Here is a 21,000-nt window from a genome sequence, read left to right as displayed (position 1 = left end):
TATTTTTCACCACTGCATACAGCCTAGTTTTAATCTTTAAAGCTATGAACACTCTACCATGCACTATCAGGTATCTTTAGTTATAGAACCAAGAATTAGACAGATTACCAGTAAATTACATATTGACTGTCACTAGAGATACGTCCTACAGATTCTAGGTTATATCCTCCCTATTACATATCCAAATATATTATCTGATCACCTTGCCCAAGTGGGAAAAGGGGAAAGGAAGTAAATCCAGCTGATGTGTCTTGGGTAGCGGTTGTGTGTTGCGGGGACGGGAAGGGGGGAGGGAGAGGTGGGATGTCAAAATGAAATCTGGTAGATAAATCTACAGTGAACCCTGAGTGCCTAGCAGCTTAGCAAAGCAAAGCCATGCTGGAACTAAGGTATAAAGCCAGGAAGAGTCAGATATTCAGGGAAGACAACAGTTGGCAGTTGGTGATACATCCTGGGGAGAGGCACAAATGACTATACCGTGGAAACCTGACGTGCTTTCAGTGCATACATACAGATGGGTCCAGTCCATTTAAGCAGTCAGAAGAAGACAATCACACACAGGAAATATGATGATGTGACTGTCAAAGCTGGTGCACACTATGGAAGTCTGTTAGTATGTAAGTTAAACAGTAAGAGTATGGTGGTATTAAGTTGATGGAGACAAAAATATGGGATACGCAATGCAATTCAGACCACAAATTTCCAAAGGGCCAATGATAAAATATATTGAGGAAATAACTTTTACAATAAAATTAATATATTAATGTGTTAGCTGAAACAGTAAAAATCTTGACTAGTTGTAAATCCAGAAGATATTTGTGTTTGCTATGTAGCTCTTCAATACAATTCAACAAAGTAAATGGATCTTCTAGTACAATGAGACTAGAAATTACAAGGGACTCAAATATCATTAAGTTTTAATCTTTAAAGCAAAATCCCACGAGGCACTAAAACACCTCTGTTTTACTAAGACAAGTCAGCAACTGTAGCACCATAAAGAACCATTAAGAAAGGAGCCAGACTGACCAATAAAACATTGAGTGGAAGGAGACTGAGATAAGCCCACAATCCCTCCAGTTGGAACAACATGCACAGTGATGCTGGACAAAGCGAGGGTGACCTCCATGGGTATAAATGAAGTGACAGATGTCAGAAACACTGTAGGACTTGGACTCTATCTACTGTAGTCAAATTTGAGGAGAAATCAAAGATGACACTAAGATTTTAGGAAACATCTTCCTTAATAAAGTCTCTTACTTCTGAAGTTGGCCCTAGGAGCACCTCTGTTCCTAAGAACCACCTAACCTCAGCATCCTTTGCTATCATCACCACTCAGACTTCAGGAGAGCGGCTGTTGGCCCTGGACACTTTGACTAAAGCTAATTAATAACTCTTCCCTTAAGTCATACCATGGTTCTCCATTTTTACTTCCACAGCACAACTGAGACAAAGCGAACATACTTAGAAAGACTTTACTAAAGGCTTGGGAATCAATAAAAAGAAAATAACCCCCAAAGATATAACGAATCAGAAAAAAAAGTTATAATTTAGTCCTTTTCAGCCCATAAAGCACAGTGGGAATCAAGCCTTCCAATTTCTCCTGTCTTTTCAGATGGTAGATTCTATTTTTAAGGTCCACTGCCCAGACACCTCTCCTCAACACCAGACCATGAGAGTGAACAAGCACAGCCAAGTGATCTCTCCCACAGCCATGGTTTGGAATCTCAAGACCTGCTTCTCGTCCAGCTGACTGACATGAGACATGCCCTCGCTCTTTACCCTTGGAACTCTCAACAATTCAAACACAGCCACGCCAACAAACAGCAAATACATCACACAGAGCCCACCAGGTGCGTAAACACATCTATAGAAAGGACACATTCACAAAGATAGGAAAGGTTCCAAAAGGAGCTGATTAATGAAGGTTGAAAATGAAAGAAAGAAAAAAATACTAGAAGGGAAATGGGTTTGTTTCACTGGGGAAATGTTAGAGTTAAGATGCAAAAAAAAAGCATCCAAGTAGAGATACACACCAAGTAGAGAAATGTTTCCTCTGGAGTTTATAAGGAGGTTGACCCTGGGGATGTAAAAAATAAAAAAGTTGAAGTTGTGGAAATATATAAGAAGAAAGTACAGAAAGAAGTGAGAGGAAGACAGACCCCTTGGCGATACCCCTACACACGGAGTGGGAACAAGAGGAAAAGGGGGAATTGGCAGGGCAGAGCCAGAAAGAGTGCAGTGTGATAAGGGCAGTGAAGAAGACACACTTAAGAGAGAGGAAGTGAGCCACAGTCCAGCATACTTTAGAGAGAATGGAGGAGGTTATGAGTAATAAAAGTTCACTGGGTTTGAAATAGAACATAGGTGTCTTTTGAGAGGCAGAATTTAGTATAGTAATGGGGGAAGGTCAGAAGAGGGGGTGAGAAGTGATAGGCAGGTGGAGGCAGGGCACATGCCATTCATCCACGAGAACTGACAGTGCAGGAAGGAGAGAAAGAACCAAGACTCTGTTAGCACAGAGACCTTGCCCACTGTGCTCACTGCTGCGTCTCCAGCACCAAGACCAATTTCTGGCATGTAATAGGTACTCAATAAATATTTATCCATTGGATGCTGTTTATTCAATAAATGCTGTTGTTTGATTAAATAAATGAATTAGTGCATGAATACAGTGGTGATATGTGAGGGACATGAGAGAATAATCTTGCTCTGGCGTGTGGGTGATTCAGGTACCAACGCTGGATTTATATTGTTTTAAGACCTGCTTACAAGATAAAGTCTGTAAGTGCAGTTCAAACCATTGGATTTAGTGTGGGTGAAGAATGAAGTTAGTCTTTTTGATAGTAATCTGAGGAAAAAGAGAATCCATCAAGCCAGATACTAGGTTGGGAGAGGCACATTGAGTGAATGCCCCACATTCAAAGTCTTTGGAAAGTTCCTATCTGGGTGTGACAATATAAAAAGGTTCAGCCAGCCCCAGGGTTCGGGCGGATGGGCAGCACTGAGAGCAGATAAGTGATGTGGATAAACTACCAAACACCGAGAAGGTTCAAGGGTGTGTTTTATTAGATGACATAGTATTCACTTTGCAGCGGTTCTCAACCTGTGGGTCACAACCCCTTTGGGGGTCGAACGACCCCTTCCCCGGGGTCACCTAAGACCATCGGAAAACACATATATAATTACATATTGTTTTTGTGATTAATCACTATGCTTTAGTTATGTTCAATTTGTAACAATGAAATTGGGGGTCACCACAACATGAGGATCTGTATTAAAGGGTTGCGGCCTTAGGAAGGTTGAGAACCACTGACTTACAGTGCATCTAGAAAGCAAATTTCTCATCCAGTTGTTTCTCATTTTGTTTTGATTCTGACAAAGGAGAATCTAGCTTATATAAGGTCAATAGGAGAAAACTGGCAGAGCACTACAGAAAGAAGGTACAGTTATAAGAATTGATATAATATAATTATATAAAGCCCGGGAAGAAAGGCAAGGCTATGAGATCCAAAGAGTTCGTTTTTACAAAGTGATATAAAAGAAATTGAGAGTAAAAAAGAAAGCCTATGTTCATTGCAGCCTTATTTACAATAGCCAAAATATGGAAGCAACCTAAGTGTCCTTCAATAGATGAATGGATAGAGAAGATGGGGTATATGTAAATAAAGGAGTGTCATGCAGCAATAAAAAGGAATGAAATCTTGCCATTCTTGAAGACATGGATAGACCTGGAGGTTGGAGGTTATTATGATAAGTGAAATAAGTCAGACAGAGAAAGATAAATGCCACCTGGTTCCACTTATATGTGGAATCTAAACAGAATAAAGAAAATAAATGAACAAACAGAACAAAACAAAAAAAAAACAGACACCAAAGGGATGGTTGCCAGAGGGAAGGGAATGGATTGCTAGAGAAATAGGGGATGGGTGAAAAAGGTAAAGGGAGATATAGTGAATAATATTGAGTTAAGTTTGCATGGTGACAGATGATCTACACTAATAAAAGAGAAAGATGCAAATTGACTATACCTTTGCAACACCCACCAGCCAATCAGGAGTGAGTATGCAAATGAACCCAACAAAGATGGGTTAACCTATCTTTGTTGGGTTCATTTGCATATGCAGGCTCCCAGTGGCCAGGGGCGGGGCGGGATGCAGGCCTTCCCCACCACCCCAGCCGCTCTGGGCCTCTGGGCCAGAACGAAGGCAGTGCCAGCAGCCAGGGGAAGGAAGGCCCATTCTTGCACAAATCTTTGTGCATCGGGCTTCCAGTTACTAAATATAATATTGAAACACTATATTGTATACCTCAAACTAATATAATTAATATAAACTTTTTTTAAAGAAAAAAAAAGTATATGGAAGACACTCCATTGAGGCTTATCCAGAAGTTAGGGGACAGAGTCAGCGAGAGGGCTTATGGAACACAGAAAGTTCACATCACTGCTTGGAGGGGCCACCGGAGAGCCTCATAAACAGGAGGGTTTCTGCAATCTGGTGGGGCTGGATCACTGGCATGTCCAGAAATTCCCATCAGCACAATTTAATAGTACCTACAGCAATACCTGGGACCTTGAAAAGGTTTTTTGCAGTTAGAGATGCAGTCCTATACTTGAGCCAAGTTCAGCTCACCATAATGGATCTGCCATGAACCAAGTCGTAACAATGGGATAAACTCACACCTCATGGCAGAATCATCTCACAGTTTTAGAAATAGCTCTAAAGACAAGTGCTAGTCAAAGGAATCACAATTAACCCAGCCTGCTTATTTTCCTTCAAATGGAGCCAAGTCATGCTGTTTTATATCAAGATCCTTAAGGTCTTCCAGATGGAAGAATTCTAGTCCAACCTCTCACCTATTATGACTTTACTTTTAGAAATCCGTGGCAGAAACTAACAGCATACCCTGGCACCCATGTGCTCCCCTCCATTTCTCAGCTTCCTTTGCAGTACACCTGAGGCCACATGGCTAAACTCTGAACAATGGGACCTTGGTGAACCTGATTTAAGTCACTCCCGGGCCTGGCCCTATCTTGGATGAAGAAGGACCAGCAAACCTGCACCATATTAGACCCTGCTTGAGTGATAAATAATGTTCCATTATGTCACTCACTGACACTTGTGGATTTGTCCATTTCAGCAGCAGCAAGCATTCATTGCTTTTCAAAGAGTTGCCAGTTGTGCCAGAGCAAAGGATGGAGGTTATCATCCAAAGGATTAAAAAAAAAAATTAGAAGCGGTCATGAAAGCTCATATTTACAATATAGTAGCATCTCGCTTATCTAAACGTGATTGGATACATCTATATATATATATATAAAGCTAGCTACCTGAATGCTGAAAGGACCAGAACACCAGAGACCAGAACACCAGGCCCCTCGCCAAGGCTGGCCCCACCCCCCAGGGAGCAGTTAGGGGTGTCCCTAGGCAATGGGAGCGAGTTTGATGGGGAAAAGTCAAAGAAATAGGAAGGTCTTAAGGGTCTGCGGGGGTTGGGGTGGTCGGCCCAGAACAGGTTTGGAGTGTGCTGGGGAAGGAAGAGGAAGATCTGATTGGAAAAGGGCACAGTACCTTTCTCATTGCGAACCAGCCGTGGACTGAATGGGTGGTTGTTTCATGAGTGCGCTTGGGACCAACATGTTCATGGCAGCGGCAGGACTCCCGAAACTTCACTGATTCCAAATAGTAAACAGCTATCAACCTCAAAGAACAGAAAAATCCTCTCCCTCTAGAGGCCCTGGATGTTGCAAGGCGACTGAAGGAAACACCGCTTAAGGAGGAGCTAGAAAAACCAGAAGTGTGCGACCAGACGATTGTGGGATTGTGGAGGACGCCTGAGCGCCTGCAGCGAGAACGTGAGCCTGTTACTGCGCATGTACATAGTCAGCCCTATAGTCCTCAGTCTGGCAGTATCTGAATGTGACTTCCGGCGGAAAATTATTTGAATTGAGGTTTGCTGTTCCCTTGAGGCGAGGAAGATCAGAATTAAAGGTTTTGTTTGTTACCTTGGTCTGAAGTGGAGGAAAATGGGATAGTGACGGAGAAGAAACTTTGGAGACAGTGAAGGGCAGTTTGTCCAAACTGTTGAGAGCTCAGAATTAGAGTTTAATTGGTATAGAAATCCTGCTAATAGCACCTGATGCCTGAAATCTGAGCACTCTACTTAGAGGTTTTCCAGTTCAAGTTTTTGGAGACTGCCTATTAAAACATTCCTGGTTGGAAGGTGTTTATATAGAAGCCTATAAATATTAAGTATTTGCTGTGTTTACCATGCTTAGCTCTCTGTAAGGAATATGGAATAATGTTAAGTGCCTCATGTTCTCAAGAAGCTTGAATTTTAAAATAAAAAATAAAGAAGAGGAAATATAAATATTTAAAATAAAGAAAGAAGAAGCTTGAGTTTTAGGGGCAAAATCAGGCAGGCAGGCAAGCGGTTAAGGGTGATCAGGCAGGCAGGTGAGCAGTTAGGAGCCAGCGTTCCCAGATTGTGAGAGGGATGTCCACAGGATCAGGCCTAAACCAGAAGTCAGACATCCCCCGAAAGGTCCCAGATTGCAAGAGAGTGCAGGCCAGGCTGAGGGACTCCCCCCGCCCCCCGCTGAATTTCGTGCACTGGGCCTCTAGTAACTTATAAAAGCCAAAGGGCGGCCCCTTCTCCCCCTCAACCAGGAAATACGCCTTTGAGGTCTTAAAACAACCCAGCCTGAGAGTGAACTACAGCTTCAGAGCTTCGCTCACTAGTTAGCCTCTCCAGCTCTATTTATTTACTCAAGTTTTCTTGGAGTAAATAAACTAGTCTTGGCAATCTGGCTTGTTATTTCACATCAGACAAGAAATAGGAAATTGGAATCAATAAGTGGTGTGGTGCTAGAAGGGGACATATCACGACATCCTAAGAGTGAAGGAGGGATCAGAACTCCAAAAGGCAACACCCCCAAAAAGAAGGTTAGAGAGCCCCACCTTTTTGTTGTTAATCCTCACCCTAAAATATTTTTTCCCATTGACTTTTTAGAGAGACTAGAAGGGAGGGGAGGAGGAAGGAATAAAAGGAGAGAGAGAGGTATGAGAGAGACATCAATTGGTTGCCTCCTGCACTTGCTCTGATGAGAGGTCTGGGATCAAACCTGCAACCCAGATAAGTGCCCTTGACCAAGAATCAAACCCAGGACCCTATGGGCCACAGGCTGACATTCTAACCACTGAGCAACCATGGCCAGGACAAGAGCCCTGTCTTATAAGGATGATGTGAGCCTCACTACTCTTCACGGCCCTGAAAGGCATCACTGGAGGAGCTTGGCCCACAACAGTTAAAAATGGCTTGATTGCCGGGACTGACCCACAGACCCTGAGCGACAGGTGAACAGATTGCTCCAATACACGTTTCTATGAAAGAGGGCTAAGGCGCTACTTGGCTATCGAAACCAAGTAGCCTTGTTCGCCTGCCTCCTTTAGCTTTTATTGTCATAACAGATTGAACTAAAATTAAGCTCTAGATACAATTAGCAGGTTAAGCATCCTTGAGAAAGTATATGCTTCTATAAGGTCAGATCTTTAAAGACTAAGCATGGAGATTCCAGTAAAACACCCCCAGGGGATCAGACTTGTTTGGAAAAGTCAAGGTAGGGGCTGCCGCCTTCGGCAAGGTCCCCTCAGAGGCCCCCGACCTTTCGGAGAATCCTCCTTACAGACATTCCAACCAAGTCCCGTGCTCCCCCACCCTTGATGTCCTTAACTAGCCTTTGCAGGCTTCTAAAGAAGGTAGGACAAAGTGTGGGAAGTCTCTGGAAAGGGTTACTCAAAAACAGTTTCAGCATTTAAAGGCACGTATTTGTTTGAAAAACTAATTGTGCCCTGGCTGGCATTGATCTTTGGGTGAGGGTCAACCGGAAAATAAAATAAAATAAAACCTAATTTGTGAGGGACACTTTACTTCCCTAGAATGCCCCATATGATGCTCAAAACTATGAGACATTGCCACATGCACCTACTGTTTGAGAATGGGTGGTTCCTGCCCATTTGGGTAAACATATCTGGCATTCCGGAAGCCGGGGTTCCACAAGCAAAAGCAAGATCCAGGTATCATGTGAAACAGAAAGGACCCTAGAGATCATTCACTCAGTCCAAGCCCCTGGCTGAGCGGTTAGGTAGCCACCCATGCATCTCACTGTAGAGAAGGAACTAGAGCCTGTGCTCCCTGATAGCAACCTGGGGTAGGACCACCCCATCACAATTCTCCTTCCCTGGACAGCCGCACAGCCGCTCCATCCCTTCTCCTCTGACCCACAGGCCCGAGGCACTCACTTGCAGAAAGCAGTGTCCAACCTGGGCGTGCTCCACCAGGGTGGCGTTGTACACCTGCCTCCAGAAGATGGGCTCGTTGTCATTCACATCATTCACGGTGATGCTCACCAGGCAGGTGGCGGACAGCGGGGGCTCTCCCAGGTCGTGGGCCACCACTCGCAGCTCTACAGCCTCCTGGACTTCCCGGTCCAGACTCCGGGTAGTGCTGATCAGGCCGGTTTCGGGGTCTATGGTGAAGGATGGTGCGCACTCCGCTCTGGGCTGCTGAGCCTCTGGGCTGCAGCGCTCAGGGAGGTGGACCAGCTCATAGCGCAGCTTGGCGTGGCCAGTGCCAGCCTCGTCCGCGTCGGAGGCGCTCACCCACAGGACCGCGGTGCCAGGGGCCGCGGCCTCGGATACTGAGGCCTGGAAATGCTCCTGGCTGAAGAGGGGCGGCTGGTCGTTGAGGTCGGCGATCCGGAGCAGCAGCGTCTCCTCCGTACTCAGCGGCGGAGACCCCGCATCTGTGGCCACCAGTCGCAGGTCATACAGGTCTCGGCTTTCCCTGTCCAGGGGTCCCTGGACGCAAAGGAAAAACACCCCTGGCGAGCCGCCAGGCCTCAGCGTGAAGGCCCCCTCTGCGCCCTCCAAGGTCAGAGAGATGGTCCTGTCCCCAAGGCTCAGATCAAGTCCCCCAGCTGCCACCTCTTCCTTCTCCGGGTCACCGTCCGCGTCGGACACCGACACTCGAGCCACGTAGTCGCCAGGCCGGGCGCCTTCAGAGACTCGCGCTGCGCCCCCCTCGGTGAGGAACAGCAGGTGGATGGCGGGCCGGTTGTCATTCACGTCCAGCACGGCTATGGACACCCGCACCGTGGCTACCTCGGGCTCCGCACCTCCATCGCGGGCCTCGACCACCAGCTGGTGCCAGGCCTGAGCCTCGCGATCCAGCGGCCTTTGCACTCGCACCACGCCGCTCAGCTGGTCCACCGCGAAGTAGGCGGCGTCCCCCGATGGCCCGCCGCCGTCCCCCGCCCCGGGCGCCTGCCGGGAGCGGATGCGGTAGCGCACGTGGCCGTTGGGCCCCAGGTCCCGGTCCGTGGCACGCACGCGACAGACCTCGGCGCCCGGCCGAGCATCCTCGCGCACAGCGGCGCGGTACTCGTCCTGCTCGAAGACAGGGGGGTTGTCGTTCTCATCCAGCACCCGCAGCTCCACGCGCAGGCGGCCCGTGCGCCGAGGGCGGCCGCCGTCCCACGCCTCGATCTGCAGCTCGTGTGCAGCTGCCGCCTCTCGGTCCAAGCGCCGCAGCAGCACCAGGTCTAGCGGCTCCAGGGGCGACGAGGACAGCGGCGACGGTGGTGACCCGGGGGCCCCATAGCGCAACTGGAAGAAGGGTCCTGCGGGGTCCTCGGAGAGGTCGGGCGGTGGCACCAGAGTGTAGCCCTGGGTGCTAAACAGCCCCGCGTCGGGGTCGTGGGCACCTGGCAGGCGGAAAGCCGTGCCTGGAGGGCTGAGCTCAGAGACGTCAAGTCGCAGCGAGTCCCGGGGAAAGCGGGGCGAGTGGTCGTTGACATCGTTGACGTGGATCTCCACCTGCACCACGGCGCCCAGGAGGGTGGCGGCCACGAAGCTGTAGTGGTCCCGCCGCTCGCGGTCCAGGCTCCTGGCCGTACGGATGATGCCCGTGTCCGGATGCACGTGGAAGTCGTCCAGCAGCGGGGAGTCGTCCGAATCCTCCGACAGAAAGAAGCCGCCCACCTCCTGTTGCTGCGCAGCCGGCAGCCCGGCGCGAATGTCGCCGACTAGAGTGTCCGGAGGCAGTCCCTCGTCCACGGAAAGGCTGAGGTTGAACACCTGGGCAGACGAGCCCGAGGCCGCCCACATCCACGCGTGCACGAAGAGCCCGAGCAGGAAGCGCTGCGCCCCGGCGCCCCCGCCGCCTCCTGGCCGCCGGCCGGGCGACCCTCTCCTCCCGGCAGGAGCCCCGCGCCGCTGATGCCCTTCGCCCATCCTCCGCGCAGACGGGCTCATCGCTCCGCCAGCTCCTGGGGAAGGCTCCCGGGGAACAGCCGGCTGGTGGTGGGATGACAGCAAAATCCAGGAGCCTCTTCAGGGTCTGAGCCAACGAAGAAAAGACTTTGTTTGTCAAGCAAACCGACAGACCCAGGAGTTGCCGAGATTACATCTGCAACTGGTGAGAAGGTCCTCTGCTCGCAGCTCACGCAGAGGGGGCGCGCTGGATGCCACTGGCGCTGCGGCCACCTCTTCGGCCCCGGGATTTCCTTAAAGGAATCTCACCTTTTCCCCTCCCTCTCCTGTTCCTTCTGCTTGGCCGCTCGTTTCCCCCTGGTAAAGTCAGGTGCATGTTTCTTTTGCCAAAAAGGATGAAATTATCTAATGCGCGCACACACAGAGAGAGGAGGGGTCGGGCAGGAGAAGGGGGTGGAGTAAGGGCAGGGAGGCCGAGCGGGGGCGCCAAGCAGGAGAGAGGAAGGGAGGAAATAAAGGAGGGAGCGGCGGGTCAGGCAGCAGCGCAGTGGGCTGCTGGGGAGCGGAGGACCGCCGGGCGCCCTCCGCGATTCCGCCTCGGGCGCCTCCCCTCTGGTCTCCTCCCCGGCGTGTGACGCGGCGCACGCGAGGGCAAATTCCGACCTGCGAATCCCCGCTCTGCTGCAGGGCGCGTTAGCAGCTGGGCCAGGGACGGAGGAGAGGGAGCAAAGGAGAAAGGACCCGGAGATTTGGGGCGCCAGGCGGGCATCTGCCCAGGCTCTGCGTGCCAAGTGCCGATGGTGGGGGAGGCAGCCTCTCCGTGCCGTCCCTCTCCATCCCCTGGACTGTCGGGCCCCTTCCGCAGGCCAGACGCTTGGCTCAGACTGAGCAGGGAGGGCGGGGGTTATAATCACTTTGGGGAGCCAAACTTGTGTTCTCCATTTGGCAGGGGAGACAGACTCGTCCCCAGCGGAAGGACAGATGGAGTCAAGAGCCGGTGCACAGCTGGGGCCAGGATAACTGTAAAGGAGGGAAGGTGGAACTTGAAAAAACCTTCGCGAGACCCTGAGAAATCTGTAGCACACGTGGTGTAAACCACGCTTTACTATGCCGCGTTACTGCTCGGGGACACGACAGCGTCTTGCCACTCCCTTCTGCCCCCAGGAATGACGACAATGGGTTGGGCTGGCGAACACTTTTTGTATATTCAGCGCCATCATGACACTTCAGATGCTGATTTATGGGCTGAAAGGCAGGATGGCTGAGGCCCCACCACCTCCCAGCGCTCCACTGTCGCCTCTGAGCGAAGAAGTCGGGAAGCAGAGCCACTGTCCATACCAGTACCAAAGTCGTTTGTGGCTGAGCCCCAGAAAAAATGCCAATAAATGGCCATCGTCGCAAGTTTCCGTAAATTGTCCATAATAATTGGTAGAAATGGGTCAATGGCCTCTAATAAAGAATGCCGGAGGAAGGGCTCCGTGCCCTCTGAGGAATGGCGGGCCTCATTTTCGCAAATGGCTTCTGCAGTTTTGCATCCAGACTGGAGGGAAGAATTAATTTTCTAGATACTGTGGCTCTCCTTTGGGGAGGACTAAAAGCCCTGTGTAGTGGTTCCTTGAAGCAACAATAAGATGCCTTTTTAATACATCGTGGAGTTATATATTATTGCCAATCTACACCCACATCATTCATCTCCACCCCTCACCTCATCATAATAAACAATTTTATAGCAGATAATGTTACATGTAAATGGAGACGTTATTAAAATAAATTCAGCTTCCTTTCACCAGGAAAGTCTCCTTACCATGAAGGAGATTTGTTACGAATCTTTGGTCTTCTTTCGCCTCAGCCTCTTCAGGCTCATCCTAACTAGTCCCCCTACCTCCATTCTTGCTCCTTTGTAAGTAATTCTCAGCCAAGCATTTGGATTAATGTGTTTAAACTTGGCAATATATTGCCAGCCTGGTGTGGCCCAGCGGTTGAGCTTAGACATATGATCGAGGAGGTCATGGTTGGTTCTCAATTGGGGCACATGTCCAGGTTTCTGGCTTGATCCCCAGTAGGGGACATGCAGGGGGCAGCCAGCTGATCAATGATTCTCTCTCACCATTGATGTTTCTATCTCTCTCCCTCTCCCTTCCTCATTGAAATCAATAAAAATATATTTTAAAAATAAATAAAAATGAACTTGCCAATATATTTCCATTATACTTAGATTATAATTCAGACTCCTTTTAATAGTACAAGACTCATGCTAGCATAGCCCTACCCACCTTTCTGACTTCATCCACTCCGGACCCAGCTACACTGCCTTCTCTCTGATCTTGGTACCTGTTATGGACTGAATGTTTTTGTCTCCCAAGAATTCTTATGTTGAAATTTACCCCCTAATGTAACGGTATGATGAGGCGGGGCCTTTGGGAGGTGATTAGGATCAGAGGAGGTCCTGGGATTAGTGCCCTTATAAAAGCTATGAGAGAGCTTGCTGCTCCCTGCTCTCCACCCTGTAAGATGCACAAGTTGCAGGCGGTGGCAACTAGGAAGAAGCCCTCATCAGAACTTGACCTTGCTGGCACCCTGATCTCCGGTTTCCAACCTCCAGAGCTATGAAAAATAAATGTTTGTTGTGTATGAGCCACCCAGTCTGTGGTACTTTGTTACAGCAGCTTGAATGGACTAAGACAGCCTAAGTTTGAATTGTTGGAATCTTTCTGTGCCTGGGAGTTATGTCTTCTGTTTTGTGAATATTTGGCTCTTTCTCTTTTAGGTCTCAACTCAAATGCTTAGAGACCTTCATTGACCACCTTAGCTCAAGTAGCTTCTGCACCATAAACTCTGTATCTTTATATACATTTCATTCTCAGCACCTATCAGTACCTTAAATTAGCTTATTTTATTCATTTGTGTATTCGATTATCGTGACCTTAACCTTCTTTACACACTCTAAGCACTATTTTATCCTAGAACCTACAACAGCATGGGCTTCTATTCACTAAATATGTGTTGGGTGACTGGATGAATGGTTGAGTGAACTGACGGGTAGATGAAGGATAAGTCTGCTAAAGGAGGAGTTTGAAGCCATAGCTCAGAATTAATTGGCCATGAGAACCTTTACTGTGATGAATTGTATCTTCACAATTTACTCATTTTAACCATTCTCTGGGGGCTTCATGGACTTATTTTTGAACTTCCTCAGTGTATTTTGCAAACTGTACTATTATCAAATATTTACTTGAGTCTAAAAAGAAAGGAAAAGCAGCTAATTGTTTCTGCATCTTTCAATGACACATTCTTTATAAACAGTGGTTTCATTTAGAAACAAAAGAAAAATCAAGAACTTCCAGCATTGATTTTTCCATTAGTTTCTAAGCTCTGCTGCCCATTTCTCAATACTATACCCCTCATTGAGTGTCCTGAGCAGCATTCTAGCGTAGAGAATTCAGTTTAGTTGAGTAAAAGAAATAAGAGCATTATCAAATATGCAAAAAGGAAATAGTTTTAGATAGCACAGGAGCCATCAGCCTGCAAGAAATAGGTGAAGGTCTGACCCTTGAGAGAAGTGTCAGAGAGAAACTGGCAAGAATTGAGCTTTGAAGTGAGCAATTCCGGTTCTGTCCTATAATTTTGAGCAGGTTATTTCAACCTTGTTAAGGCTCGGTTTCCTCTTCTGTAAAATGGGGGTTATAATATCTAATCTCCGAGAATGTTACGAGCCTTAAATGAGACACTGTATGTGAACTAGCACATAGAAGTCATTCAGTTAATACTATGTCTTTTGCTCTCTGTGTGATGAAATATTTGGGGTGAAGTGTTTTGGGATTCTCAGTAATATCAAACTCTGACTTTTTAGCCCCCTATTAAGGTGTGGAGAGGGAAAATGTAAAATTCCCAGTGTCATTAACAGACCCTATCATGGGCAAAAAGGCCCAGAGCGGATCTTCACCCAGAATGACACAGTTGAAGTAGAACAGGAAGTCCATTGTCAAAACATTTTCTCCCAGAAGGTAGATGGTTCTTAGCTTTGTAATAATTAACTTAAATAGTCTAAAAAGTTACTAAGTGTCCAAAGCAGTGTTTGAAGCATCTCGAATCAACCTTTTAGGAAAATAATTATAATTATTATCTCCTTCTTACAGGTGAAACTGAGGTTCAAGGACATTGCAAGTAACTTGACCAAAGCCACAACACAGGTGTAAGTGTTAGAATCTAAGCCCAGGTAGCCCTGCTCCAGTGTCCACGGCCTTTTGAGCTCTTCATTGGTCATTTATTGTCTCTGTGATTTTCTGCTTAAAGCAGATTGTTTGGCTTCTGAATTCTCACTGAAATCAAACAGTTAAAGAGTAACAGTTTTGGAAAGACCCGGGAGAACAATGGGGAAAAAAAAGAAATTTGGACAGCATCTTTGTGTGAATAGTGGATGGCTCAGGAAAATGGCCACAGGAAATAATTCCCCACAGATACCAGGGGACCACTATAGCTAAGTTTTGGGGAAATCAAAAGTTATATAAGGATTTTCAACTGTGTGGGAGTTGGACCCCCTAACTCCCATGTGTTCAAGGATCAACTGTAATTATTTTCCCTGGCTCTCTGGGAAGATGGGGAAAAACTTTATGCTGACATTTTATCATATGGTTGGAGACAAGTATAATAGCTTGTCATTAAGTAAATTTAGATATGCTGTATTGAATCATATTTTTCAAATCCTGTAAAAACTGGAATGTAAGAGTTACAGATACTAAAGTGCCCCCACATTTGAAGATAATCCTTTAAATAGGTCTGAGACAGAAGCCCTAGCTAAAGTAATTTCTGCCTAAATTTCCCCCAAATCCCCTTCTTTCTCCTAAATTGCTTATTCTCCTTACCAATAAGTGCTAAAGCAGACTAACTTCTCCCAACTCCCTCCACAACTCCAGATGGCCTACAAAGGCCAATCAAACCTGCTCAAACACATAACCTTTAAGATTTGGCTTGTCTTTCTTTTGTGCACGATGCACACACACCATCTTGTTTTTCCCAAAAAGCTTTTCTTTAGATGAAATAATCCCAGCTCCTTATTTCCCCAACCCTTTAATCATTTTGTTTCTCTTCTCTGAACTCTTTCCAATTTCCCTATTGATTGTTTAAGATGTGGAAACCAAAACCACACACCATTTTCTAGCAGCGTCTATACACTGCCAAACCCAGGGAGGCTTACTTCTTCAGTCAGCAGCCAAAGCCAAGTCCAACAGGTTCCTAACAAGTGGATGTCAGAACAGGTGTGACACCCCCAATTCCAGTAAAGAAATGCCTTCGGAGTAGATAATTATTCAGTGTGCAAAGATGAAACACTTGCTTTCACTCAGAGGGGTTTTTAGAATATTCACATATTTGTATAAGCCAGCGTGAAGGATATAGCTAGTGAAGAAAAAGATAAGTAGCATTTAATTCTGCCCATATTTTTCTAGGTGTAATTGCTCTTTGTGTGAAGTAAAGGAAGCTAATCTGTTTCCTGGGACAAAGCAAAGTTCACTGAAATACATACAGATAATATATGTTATAATAATTCCAGGCAAGAGAAAGCAAAGGAAATGCCCAGGACCCTGCCAATCCCACAAATATTCCGTGAGAAAAACACCTGGATTCTCCCCAAGCCACAGCTGTTCAGTTGGAAAATGCCTGGATCCCATTGAATCAAGGCCGTCGGGGAAAAGAACCACATCCGGCCAGAAGTGTCTCCGCACCACGACAGGCACACATGAATCCTATTTGATCAAGACACAGCTCTTTGGGAAATAAATGGATCCTGCTGGATCCGAGCACAGTTCATGATTTGCACACACAGATGGGGATGTGCTGGGTACAAATACAATCTGTGAGAAACTCCTTTAATACACAGACACTTGGGAAGAAAACTTGTGCCACAGATTCTTGGCCGTGTCAATATCACAGTTGTTTTTCTCGTGGAACACATGTGGACATGGCAGGGCTGCTCCTTGATTAAGTTTCCTGGATCACATAGGACCTGAGTGTTTTGCCCTGATTCTTCAGAGTTAGCAGTGTGTACATGTACAGAGAAATGCAAGATTGAATGTCAACCTTGTTTTTCTTTAGTATGATCAATAACACAGTAGCATCATCATAATAGGAATGTCCCAGGTCTTTCTGAGCACACGTGAATTGAGGGGGGAAAAAAACAACATTATTTCTATCTTACAATTCATATTTTCCACATGTTTCTATTTTTTGACTTAAACTTCTTTTGCATCTAATACATTTTCCAAATATTTTATTCAGCAATTTATAATTCAAATACCATGATTGGCCCTGAAACTAATCTGAAAATCAGGCAGATACTAGTATTTGCACAAATTAAATAATGAGTGATTTACCCGCTTGAAGGCATGCAGAGGTTTCTTATAGCTACTATCATTTAGAAGGAGTGAATAAGTGCTTTAATATTTTTAAAGATGTTTTGCGATTGCAGTCTGAGCTAATCCTGAGGAGAGCACCTGTGCTTTGAGAAATCACAAATTGGAGTTGGAGGGCTCTAGAATACTAAGGGGTTTTTTTTGTTTTCTTTTGTTTTTAAATATATTTTATTGATTTTTTGCAGAGAGGAAGGGAGAGGGATAGAGAGTTAGAAACATCGATGAGAGAGAAACATCGATCAGCTGCCTCCTGCACACCCCCTATTGGGGATGTGCCCTCAAATAAGGTACATGCCTTTGACGGGAATCAAACCCGGGACCCTTCAGTCCGCAGGCTGACGCTCTATCCACTGAGCCAAACCGGCTAGGGCTAGAATACTAAGGTTTTAGCAGAGTCTCCTCGACCCCGTGACTTCCCCAGAAAACAAGATTGCCATCCCTGGAGAGGCCATGGTAGAAACTGCTTCCTGAACTCAGGTGCTCCTCAACTTTCCTCTGTTGATTGCCAATTCCTTATTTCCCATAACTATTTGTGTAGTGTGAACAGAGAGAAAAACAGATGATGAAATTCCAGAAGCTCTTGGCCTGGCAAAATACATTCAATGAATAAACCATAGTCTTTCTGGAAAGCAAGCCTAAGCCCCATGGTCAATAATATCCGTTCTGATCACTGCACACAGTGTTTTCACCATTACACTGAACTCCAGAGTATTTACTACTTCCTGTGTCTGTAAATAAGGGTTTTTTTGTGTTGTCACTGTTGTTTGTTTCCTCTGCTTTCATGGGCTTTTATTTCTGACATTTTATTTATAAATCCAGCTTCTGAGTTTTTGCTGTGTGCTTTATCTTCAACATCCCCTTGGAAGGCCTTCAAGGGGATGTGTTTTGACCCCCAGCCCCCTGCTTCACCTGTGGGCTTTGTTCACTGTTCTTTTCTTTCTTTAAGCTTTGGTCTCCAATCCAGGCAAAACAGGAAAGCTTAAAAAGGACAGCCATAGAAAAATGCACTATAGAGGACATGCTTTAAAGACCCCAAAACACAGGGGGATGTTAGGAAGCAACCACCATCAATCAGAGAGGCAATTGTTCATTTTTGAGCAAGTGTGCAGCGTGGCCGAAGAGGAAAAATGCAGAGCCATCCAAGGCCGCAGAGAGGCACACAGCTGCCAATCCTTGAACTTTGTAGAGGCCCACAGGATATGATTCCCGTCCCTCCTCTGTAAGCATGTCATCAGCAGCAAAGCAATGAATTTGTGAATTATTTGCTCCTAGACATGCATCCTCATAGTCCCCTGTGACAGATAAAATGATGCTCCTCCAAAGATCTCCACATCCTAAGCCCCCAAACCTGTGAATGCGTTACCATACATGACAAAAAGGACTTGTCCGATTTGGTTAAGTTAAGGATCTTGAGACTGTCCAGGTGGGTGCAGTGTCATCACAAAAGTCTTTGTAAATGAGAAAAGGGTCAGAGTCAGAGTAGGAAATGGAAGCTGAGGTCAGTGTGAAGGAACCATGAGAGGAAGAATTCATGCAACCTTTAAAAGCTGGAATAGACGAGGAAATGGATTCTCCTTGGCACCCAGGTGGAACACAGCCCTGACAGCGCCTTGATTTTTGTGAATTTGTTACAGCAGCAATAAGAAACTAATACGGCCCTAACTGGTTTGGCTCAGCGGATAGAGCATTGGCCAGCGGACTGAAGGGTCTTAGGTTCGATTCCAGTCAAGGGTATGTACTTTGGTTGCGGGCACATCCCCAGTAGGGGGTGTGCAGGAGGCAGCTTATCAATGTTTCTCTCTCACTGATATTTCTAACTCTCTATCCCTCTCCCTTCCTCTCTGTGAAAAATCAATAAAATATATATTTTAAAAATTTTAAAAAAGAAAGAAACTAATACGTCCCTCCTCAGTGTCAAGAACAGTTTGCCCTCTTTCCTGCCTCTTCCATGATAAATAGCAATGTTTCCAGTGCCTGCTATCTCTCAAACATAGAAATGCTCATTACAAAGAAGGTGGAAGTCATCATGGCATTGGTCTTGCTTCCAGCCAACAGTATCTCAAGGGATTAGTTCCAGCTGGCAATTTGAGCATATTCATTGCAGGGAATTTGTTTCTTACAATGTCACATTGGGTGTTTATTTTCCTTTGATTTAAACACTCTCCATAAGTTTTATCCTTTTATAAAATGTTTTAGAAAGATATCTGCAAAGAAAACCCATTTAAAAGATTAAAACATACTGTGCACAGAAAACACAATCACAAGTGTTAAAATCTTAACTAGATGTGCATTTGGGGTACAACTGAGAGGTAGCCACAGTTTATCTAAGGACGACAACTGATCTTTGAGAAAGGGGTTAAGAACACGGTTTACTTTTAAAGCAAAGTGCTTGGCCCAACAGCCAGAAAATGGGGTTCTGGTTATATTGTGGAGAGAAATAAATCCTGACTGTGCAAACGGTCTAAGTGTTATATAATGGGCCATGAAATCAACTCAATGGTGGGGTCACTGGCCCAAGAGATAGGAAACCTGCTAATGCACACAGAGAGAGTCTGTTTCTTTTCGCCTCCTCATACCCATTCTAAATGCAGTGGTTTTCAAACTTCTGATCCACTCTAAGAAATACATTTTATATCGTAAGCCACTACACACACACACACACACACACACAATGTAACTAGAACAATCGTTTTATGATACCCTACTTATCCTTACAATGTGAAATGCACTCAAATGTTTCCTGATTTTTATTATTTCATTTTATTATTATTTTTCACTAAGTGGTCATGACCTGCAGCTTAAAAGCACAGATTTTAGTGGTACTCTTTATCACTACAGAATTTTCTTCCAAATGACTATAAAGAGTTTTTTCATTATCACCTAGTAATTTTAAATGAAATAATAGTTTGGAACTGGTTACCTTTAAGGTCTTTCCCAAGTTTATCATTTTGTAGTTTTGTTTTTCTCAAGAGGAACATTATTTCATCCAAAGTTCCTTTTTCAATAGAGTAAGCAAGGATGGACAACTTGGAAACTTCCCTCCAGTATATTTGTTTAAATAATAAATAAATGTTTTTTCTAAGATAATTTTGACATTTTTTGTTCTTTAATGATTCATTCCTAACCCAAATCAGGAATTACTGAAAGTATTGTCACATTTGCAAGGGGGTGGGGGGAACGGGACTCGTTGGCATTTGTGAATTTTGAGTTCAGGAATTTGGGGAACCACAGTCACTCTGTGGGGACAAGGCATTGTGAGTCACTCCCTGAGAGCATTTTGATTTATGATCTTAGCGGCTAAGACTTAGCCCATATCACCTTGAAAATCACCTTCCCTCCTCATCGCTACACTGGCTCCACATAGGTGATATTAGCATCCTAAACTCAGAGAAATCTGCTCGCCTTCACTTTGACTTCAACGATTATGCTTCACAACACACTTCTCAGATTCTTGCCTATAAAATAAAAATGACACTAAACATTCAGGGCTGAGGAATAGTTAATAAACTGTCCTACCCGCCCGAGATGCAAAACAATAGCAATCACTCATCAGTTTGCAGAGCGGCGACAGATTCCAATTTCCCCTTTTCCAAAGACGCTCTCCTCACTAGGAAGCAAAACCAACCCCTTAACTTGCCCAAGATCTATAGCTTGCTGCGGTGATCTCATCAGTTTGCGTCCCTGAAGGGGACTCCAGCAGGTTGTGCGGAGAGCAGCGAGCTGACATATGGAGACTTATTGCCTCAATAGGCTGATTCACCAGGCCAGCTAATTTCCCTTCCACGGTACGAAGAGCAATTAGTTTAAATTGCCGTATATCAAGATGACTTTGCTCTTGCCCCCCAATGCAGCAAGTCAATAAACGATAATGTAAATGAGTGTCTCCAGCTACTTTGATTGTAAAAAATTAAAGATGACAGAAAAGGAGAAGCGTCCCTCGGAACTGAGGCAGGTCACAGTTCCAGGCTTCACAGTATGAAACATACTTTTTTGGAAGCCTTTGGACTACAGAGCAAAAATACTTCATGACTTTGTTTTTAAGTCCCATCAAATGCTGCTGAAAAGTTGTGGGTTTTTTTTGTTTGGGCTGAAAAGACGTGGTCTCTTTTATTAAAAAGGGATAAGAAAACAAAAAGAAGGATGCTGGAAAGCATATGTTGGGTATAAGAAAGCAGCTGAGAAGATACCAAGAAAGCTTTGCCTATGCAAATAGATAATGGAAGGGAGCAATACAACAGGAAAATGTCAGTCTTAGACCCAGAAAAAAGTCACCTGTCCAATCTGTCCGGGCCCAGAACTTAGTCTGGTTCAATCAAATACTC

General features: G+C 45.6%; 1 protein-coding gene across 1 annotated transcript in view; it reads right to left on the bottom strand.

The window, feature by feature from the left end:
- The window catches only part of DCHS2 (dachsous cadherin-related 2), a 191,308-nt gene extending 180,551 nt beyond the window's left edge, over positions 1-10,757 (bottom strand). Inside the window, exon 1 of the mRNA XM_059697793.1 lies at positions 8,301-10,757. Coding sequence (XP_059553776.1) covers positions 8,301-10,313 — 2,013 coding nt within the window. The 5' untranslated portion in view covers positions 10,314-10,757. The remainder of the gene's footprint in view (positions 1-8,300) is intronic.
- Positions 10,758-21,000: the final 10,243 nt, after the last annotated feature.

The sequence above is a fragment of the Myotis daubentonii genome, chromosome 5 (genome assembly GCF_963259705.1).
Source record: "Myotis daubentonii chromosome 5, mMyoDau2.1, whole genome shotgun sequence".
Classification (NCBI taxonomy): Eukaryota; Metazoa; Chordata; class Mammalia; order Chiroptera; family Vespertilionidae; genus Myotis; species Myotis daubentonii.
The sequence above is the reverse complement of the archived record's forward strand: the minus strand, read 5'-3'. Positions and strand labels throughout refer to the sequence as shown.